An 8,726-nucleotide genomic window follows, 5' to 3' on the forward strand; every position below is an offset into this window, starting at 1 on the left:
GTATCTCCAACCTCTTCTACATGGCCGATGTCCTCAGAACTCCATGCTCACCTTTGCGGATGTTTCTTAAGTCGTTTCCATGTTTTTACACGATAAACGAAATTCTCATAACGTTGTGTATATTACGTGGTTCATCTAAATGATGTCATTAGATATACTTAGGAAGAATTTTGTTGGCGTCCCTTTATAATAGTTGAACAGCTTCCCGAAACAAATACGAAAGCCAAGCGGATGACCGATCATTGGTCTTGCTTTTAAATTTATTTTTTACTTAAATATCGTAACCACGTGAGAATCTTTTATGGTCTTTCTTATTGTGAGTTATTTCGCGGCAACTTTCCACGTGAAACTGGACACGCTTTTATGGTAATCTTTCTTATGACTTTCTGGAAGAGAAGGATTAGGTATGAATGCTTGTGTTGGATTTGCAAGCCAGATATCGTAGCGAGTTGGGTAATCGAAGTTTCTTATCACTTTCACGATAGAAAATTGTGCAATAGTATGTAGCAAGTGACAGTCATTTAGAGGAGATAAAATATATTGCAGATATAGAATTTTGAATGAACGTAGTACTTGTTAATAGAAGAAACTCAGATCTACTTACATAAGATATACCAGATTCAATGTATAAATGTAAATTAATATGAGTAAACCACGAAGCGCTATTTCAACATACGGTAAAGTGCAGTATACATTATTACAGTAAACCTTCATTTCAAGTGATTACTTTTCTTCTATTTATATATCTATGTATTCAAAAGCATTATAAAATTATTGCTCAAATTGTTACATAGAAAATTATAGCATTGGATGTTAAATAAAATTAAAAAAAAGTAATTTGGCCCATGAGGGGATCGAACCCGCGACCTTCGCGTTATTAGCACGACGCTCTAACCAACTGAGCTAATGGGCCGCTGTGATGGCTGGTGCATTTCTACTTCTAATAAGTGGTACTGCACAAGTAAACATAAGAAATATATTTTATAAAATGTTAATATTTTGTATATGCAATAAAAACTACACTATGCTGTCTCTACAATTCTGTCAGTCTCTGATTACAACTTGATACAGTAAATTCGCTGTTACGAAATGCACGGTTCTCATTGCCAAGTCAATGAGACAGATTCCTTCGTTGTTCTTCGCCCGTTATCCTATATCTTTGTATATAAGATGTTTCAAGGTAGTGGACTTTTTCCAGTTGCTCTCGGAAAAGCGTCAACATGCGGACCGATAAGTGCACAGTCATTCGTTGACTCTGAGAAATATTTTATCCTCACATTAATGCCATCACCAGCACCAGAATACATAGAACACCATGAAATTAGAAAATAATAGAAAAATCTATCGTAGTGTAAAAACAAATCTGAAGATACGTGACGTCGTTCAAGAGATAACTTGCCTTTTCAAATTTCGTGACCAAAATTCACAAGTATAACTATTCAAAATGCCGGCAGAACAGCCAATAGATATGTTAAATGACACCTTGGCAGAAATCGTTTACAGAACGAAGAATATGCCAAGGTTCAAAAGATTGGCACGCAGCACGCACTTTGATGTGAGGGAAGTTGAAGGTTAGAAATTCATTGTGTCACAATTTTTCATGTTTTTTATTGGTCTGATTAATTTATTGGTAGCTTTGTCAATTATCCATCGTAAATGCGTGCAAATGCTGGGTCCAATAAGCAGATTAATATTTCGAAACATTTTCCACGCTGGTTTGGATTTCACAGAAAATATTCGTCATTTATTGATCGACAGAATGTTTTCCGTCGTCGACAAACGAAATGCTTTGCAGGTAAAAAACTGTTTAAAAGTATTAAATATCGATTAATTATTGTTAACTATAATTTAGATATACTCTGAACAATGGATCGAAGGTCTGTCGGTGATTCTTCGCGGAACTTTAGACGAAAAAATTCATTTTGCTTATAGAGTATACAACCATCTTTGTACCCCAACCAATATTATGCCCTTAATAAATTTTCTTACCTTATTTCCCGAAATTCAATTCCAGGTGTACGATAACATGAGAACTCACAAATTAAAAAAGGAGCATATATTTCCCATGATGCGCGGATGTTTAATTAAATTGCAGAATGATGAAAACCCAGAAGAAGCCGTGAAGGTATAGTAATCTATATATGTATAGGTATCGTACTAGAATGCTTTAATAATTGAATCATAAGAAAAATTGTATATTTTGCTATGCGAATTTCAATATCTTTTACATTTTCCTTAAATTCTCAATAAATTCTTTCGATTCAATCCCATATTTGTAATATATTTTTCGTTTTAAAGGACTTGATAGATTTGTTAATAAAAAAGCTAGACGTGGATCGCGATGGCGCGGTATCAGAAGAGGATTTCAAAACCGCCGTAAAAGAGAGAAATCAACTTCTTTTAGAATGTATGGGTCCAGTATTTCCTTCGAGAGACGCACGTCATGTGTTCCTGACTACTTTTACAGATCGTGTAGGAAGATACTGACAATCTACGGAGCCATCCATACCGAAGAATAATTTCTTAAGAGGAAATACATCGTTTATGTATCTATCTTCCAATTCGTCGTGAGATTTTGTCAAGCATAATGCTCGTCGAGGAAAGCTAACAGTACATTCCGAAAGCGGAGAGGAAAATGTGCCAAATCAGACAGAAGAGATCCGTCTAGGGCCTGTAAACGGTTCACTAAGTTTTCTAGACTGTCTGAACTGAATTTCTCACGATTCATCGAACGCGGAAAATTGACTTGCTGTTTCTTACAAACAATCGCTAATGGACCGCGATAATACCATCTCGTAATCGCATCAGATGCAAAGCGTGATGCAATCGTCGATAGGATGTGATTAATTGCTCAATTGAATTTCGTGAGCTCAATTTCGCCGGCTTTTGCTGTGTAAATAGTTACTTGAATATGCTAACGTCTCCTAATTATTACAATTTATATAACATTCTGCAAGCTGTATGAAATTTGTATTTAATAAATTTGTATCTTCTTAATTGTACATACTAGTAATGAAATAGTAGAGAATTGAGTAAAAAATTATAAAGTTCAAGATTTGGATGTAAGACAAAATATCTTAATTGTAGCTGTTACTAAACTACTTCTTTACTTTCTAAATGAAAGAATCCTGGAATATTCAGAGATATTTAGGTTATTACGTCATTAATCGCCTAGTATTTTCAATCTCTTTCCTTAGGCAGTGTCCACATTTCGCAGTTCCCCCTCCCCACACGCACAATAGCAACCCCATAATCCGCCCTTGTATTCCCTCGATTAATAAAGACGGTTAGCAGGATGGTGAACGCGGTGAAATACAGATCTCTGCACAACTGGAGAGCAAACAGGGTGGCGTGCAAAAGCCGCAATTCTAGTCGCATTGGTGGATGTGTTACAAAAAAACATAATGAATGTTTGAGGATCGTAGACTGAGCGAATGGGCTGATCTGTGCGTCTCAAGCAGCTATAACAACAAATTAAACAAGAAAATCTCGAAGCTTTCGTTGAAACGTCCACCCTGCCTTTAGGCTCGATTCACAAAGCGTAGGCGTATGTATGCATACACGTGTAAAACACCAACATGCACATGATCAGGCTGAGAGTCCTCCTTTTTCTTCCTTCTCTCCGTTTTCTGCCTTCTCTTTCCTTCTAAAAGGGAAAAGGTGGAACGATATTCTGTAAAGAGTATAATAACGTGCGTATGAAAGGGCAGATCCTTTGTGGGTAGCCGACCGTGTCTTGAAAGGATCCACCAGGTCTGCACCATAGCACGGAAGACGGGGAAAGGAGGATCGTTCGAGATCGAGAGTTAGGGCACCAGCTGAGAAAACATGCCCGTGGCGTGTCGACAGCGAAATGTTCGTATTTGTGTCGGCATGGATGCGCTACATGTCCAAGTGGAGGGAAGATAGTGGTAGTCCAGGATGTTCGTAAATTCGTAGGTCGCGCACGCAGAAAGTGGCCATATGCATTGCTCTCCTCTTTGCTATATGTAGTTGTACAGCAGTTTGGAATGTTCTATGAGAGAATATAGTCAATTGCAATGGAAACACTAAAAGTTACTTTTAATATATTTTTTCTTCTCAAAGTAATATTTATATTTAATACGAATATTTATACGATTGAATATTCTTCCAGTTTTTCCATTAATTAACGTATTTTAATTAGAGAAACAAAGAACGCTTTTCTAGGACGATCTTTTCATTTAACATCTTTTATTGAAATTAACTAGCAATAACTATGTGAATATAATTAAATAACGTATTATAATATTCATATTAATAATAGTAATAATTCATAATAATAATAATAATAAATTCATAATAATAATAAAAAACAATTTCTTGCTTATGTTTTTCTAAAATTAATTTTATGTACCTTTATTATTTCTTAATTTTGTTTATTAGACATTCAATAATATAAAATTTCTAAGCGTACGGAATTTCAATTCGACGCGTGGTTATGTTTAAGAGGCGCACCGGAATCTCCACCAATTAAAAGTTCGCGTAGTGACGCCATGATGAGGGGCATCAGTCAGATATCGAAAATCGAGCCGATAAGACGTATTGTTTTGCTCATGGTACGTAACGTAACCTAAGGTAACTTATTACATATTTAAGTGTTACTTTCCTTGTTATTTCGTTACCGAGTGTATTTTATTATATATTAGCTTCGCTTCATTAATACGCGTTTATTTGGTACTTTATGGAACATTATTATAACAAAATCAGTCACTCGACCTTTTTTCGTTGTTCGGTCATGGATCGTTTATTTGGTGGTCAGAATCCTACTTTCGAGACAAGATTCGAATGAGATTATTATTTTATATTAATATAATTGGTATCAACATTATTAGTTCGTCTTCAATTCTTGATTTTCTTGCATAAAGATTATTGCTGACATAGATGGTATAAGGAGGTTAATGTAAGAACGTTATGGTGATTAACGAACAGCCTGATGCTTTTTCATGGAGGTTTAGTAACGTTAAATTTATTGTAATAAATTCAAATATACGTTTTCATTGGGGCATTGATAATATTTGGTATACTTTTACTATTTATTTCATGATATACATGCATGCATACATACATACATATGTCTGTCAAATCAGTCACACATTGCACAATAACTTAATATGTAAGATAACTAATTATCATAAATAATTACATAGTTTATTAAAAATACCAAGATGAAGTTAGAAAAGATTCCAGGAGCGTTTCTTTGCATTAATTTTAGTACTAATATTAATTAATTATCATTAATTCATCTTCTAATATTAAATAGACTAAATGTGTTATTTTATTGTTTCAATTTATATTGTGGAATTCTAAATATGTAATTTGAAAACGACTCGACTAAGAAATTGAAATAACCTTCACATCTCCATTTACGTTTCGGTGACGTTTTGGTTGTAAATTGCCTAGTAACATGGTTCGTAAATCTTATACATAACCTTTTTCTACCATGGTTGGGAGGAAGCTCGATAACATGGATTTCGAAATAAGGTTAGACGCGAGTTTGTGTGATGTCATTACACTCAAGCATATTTAGTTCGGCAATTTTTAGTGTTTTACAAGTATTTTCGCATATTTATAAAACATTACGTAGTTTATTCTTACAAAATGTGCTTTTGTCTTTGGTAAGGAACATTCACGATATAGTTTTTGCAAATCAGTTCAATTACATCTATTAAATCTAACCTCTTCGACTATTTTAGTTTTATTTTCAGAAAATTTTTGTGATCGCGCGCAATGCGATCAGTAGAGTCAGTGCTTCTTGTGCAATAAGTTCTTAAATATTTTTCAGAGTGCAATAGCTGAATTAAATTATATAATTATTATTTATAATGATAACAAGCGATATTGAAGTCTTTGTTCATCGATTACAAAGTAAACCGAACGAACGAGCTTGTAGTCTTTTATTTTTCTCTTTTTTCATACACATCTTTTTTTGATATTCGTTTTCGGTATTAGAGTCAGTGTTTTCTCAAGAGGATAAAATCTCTCTAGGATACAAGAATATATAAGTATCTCTATGTGTTATACTTCAATGAATTCCATTCTAAGAATAAATTATAACATTTCCCATTTTGTTTAATTTTATTATTCTTTTATTGAAATGAAATGTAGAGAACCTACAATTTCAATATTCAATAATAAAGTAAATTGATTTCAAATCGTTATCAATGTTCCAATTTGTATTATTATTAGAATTTCAATTCTTACTATTACTACTAATGTTTCAAGTATAATAGACCTCTACCTTTCATTATCACTAATTTATTAAATGATCAATATTGTGCTTTGAAGAATAAATTATAATATTCCATGTGTCGTTATAGATTTTCTACAATCTCCACTTCTATAATGGGGTCCTATAGTTCTTACTCGATAAAGTTCTTTGTGACGACTTCCTCTAGTCTCCTGTAGCACCGATAACATAATATAATATAAATGTTTGTTCCTCCGATCATTTTGTAGGATCCGAATCGGCATGGGGGAGTTGTATTACGTAGAATTTTTTTGCGAGCATAATGACCCCTGCTATTTATTATACCCGTGAGTAGTAACTAGTAGTAAATAATTCAGGGTATTTAGGGTTTATTAACTCTTCCTGCACATTGCAGTTTTAACAATTAATCTGGATATACATAAATATATTTGATTTGTGAGAATATATTGTTTATAAAATTAAATTATAAAATCAGTATAAATATTTGCAGAAGACAGACATCCATATGAATATATCAGTATGAATTAATGAAACACGAATATTTCAATTAAAGTAATAAATATTGAAATAACCTCATTTCAGCATTTCGTAGTGGAGGAGTAGTATGCCCTCCGACTTCGTTGCTATGAAAGCTGCAATTATTACATAGTCATAATGACGATACAGTACAATAAAAATTATTTATTATTAATTATGTGTCATGCATATACTTGCATATAAACTGCAGTAGAATTTAAAATATAAAATATTACGATTCAATTATTTCTGTTGATTAGGTCATGAAACGAATTTTAAAAAATAATTCAGAGAATGTATCGAAGAAATAGATACTTTTTTTTAATATGATTAAACCGAGAAATAATACTTAAGAGAAGATATTTATTTCGATTTGAGGAAGATATACGGTATGTAACAATAAGTAAACCATAGCAAGGATTCACATTCTACATACGGTGAAATCACGACTTATGATATATTGCAACACGATCTCGAAGATAGACTATTTTGCCGACGACGGAAGCGTTTCTGCCTGGGACCGGAATAAATTATAATCAACGTCGGATGCGCGGAATAACCCAGATTTCTATGGAATATCTTTTCCACGAGGTGCACGCGCTGCACGATTCATTGCACACGTTCACGCTATTCATAAGACAGCATCTACGCTACGGGAATTAACCGTATATATATTGCGAAACTTCCAGAGCGTGCTGGTTAGAACGTAACCAACCGCTCCGTTCAACTTTTAGTATCGCGTTTAATTACACGGTTTACCATACGTAAATACTGCAAGGATGGTATGAAACAAATATGTCAGTTAGCGATAGCTTGTGAACTTTTAGATAAAATTAAATCAATCATGACGTAGATTCAGGAATATATAATTGCTCGGTTATGTTATTACCAAGAGGTAGTCATTTTGTAATCTTTAGCAAAATAACTCAATGATTTATAACGCTTCGGGTGAAAGTAAGTCAATCAAAATTTAGATTCGGAGAGTGACGACTTTTCATTGCTTAATTATTTAATTACAAAGAGAAGGTCACGTTATATTTTTTATTAAAATAAGTAAGTATTTAGCAATAAGTAAATTTAATAGAACTAATGGTCCTTCAAAATACCCAATCTAAAAGAATTTTATTTGACTACAGCTTCGATTACTAGCTACTGCTGTTTCAAATAAAAGAAATTGACGTGTAATGATACATATAAAAAACCGCTTTTTATGATCGAAAGTGTTGATCATACGACGGAAGTCGACAAGGTCGATCGAAAAAAGGGCATAAATTATAATCACATCCGATTACGTGGAATGGTTATGATTCGGACAGAACGTGATAAGATGACGACCGATTCGATTTGCGTGGCCCACGCCCACGCATCAAAGGAGCCGCCATCGTGATCCACGCCAAAGGATTACGAGAATATCTTACGAGCCTTTTTCCTCGGCGATAAATCCAACCTGGTGAATTCGTGGAGGGGCACGATCCACGTCAAATTCAATGCGTAGACCGCATTCACGCATTCATATGCGATCGGGGAGGGTTTAGGAAAGGTGAAAGGTGAGGAAGGAGAAATAAAAATGTTTTGCTTCTTGTTCGCGCAACACGTGACCTCCTGGCCTTCGAATCCAATCAAACGCGCAATTTGCGAAGCCGAAAATCGATTTTGTTCTGTGGAACATTTGGAGTATTTTTAAGGTACTTTATTAAAGATTAAAATCTTTAGAAGAAAAATCACAGTTTTTACAATGTTTGTGTAATAAGAGATGAGAATTTTGTGCTTTTGTGGAAAAGAAAATTGGATGCATGGTATATTATATGTAAGGAGATATATTATATATCAAAGGAGAACCTTACAGGAAGATTGAAGTTTTGGGAAGCTAGAATTACAATTTTTGTGACACTTATGCAAATTTCCATTTCGGCAGATAGAAAAATTTATATAACACGTATTATTTCTTATTCTTAACTACAAAGCGGTACAATAATTTTGT

At 33.8% G+C, this 8,726-nt stretch overlaps 1 protein-coding gene and 1 non-coding gene across 2 annotated transcripts; one reads left to right on the plus strand and one right to left on the minus strand.

Annotated features, from left to right (window-relative positions):
• Positions 1-839: 839 nt before the first annotated feature.
• On the minus strand, positions 840-913 carry TRNAI-AAU (transfer RNA isoleucine (anticodon AAU)). The gene has a single exon. It is a non-coding gene; the product is annotated as a tRNA-Ile (tRNA).
• A 531-nt stretch (positions 914-1,444) lies between these two features.
• LOC138185457 (calaxin) lies at positions 1,445-2,487 on the plus strand. Its single transcript, XM_069124436.1, has 5 exons — positions 1,445-1,571; positions 1,635-1,795; positions 1,853-1,933; positions 2,015-2,125; positions 2,299-2,487. The coding sequence occupies exons 1-5, from the start codon at positions 1,445-1,447 to the stop codon at positions 2,485-2,487; spliced, it is 669 nt and encodes a 222-aa protein (XP_068980537.1).
• The last annotated feature ends 6,239 nt before the right edge of the window (positions 2,488-8,726 follow it).

Source organism: Bombus flavifrons, chromosome 12, assembly GCF_040668555.2.
Source record: "Bombus flavifrons isolate JBK064 chromosome 12, iyBomFlav1_principal, whole genome shotgun sequence".
Taxonomy (NCBI): Eukaryota; Metazoa; Arthropoda; class Insecta; order Hymenoptera; family Apidae; genus Bombus; species Bombus flavifrons.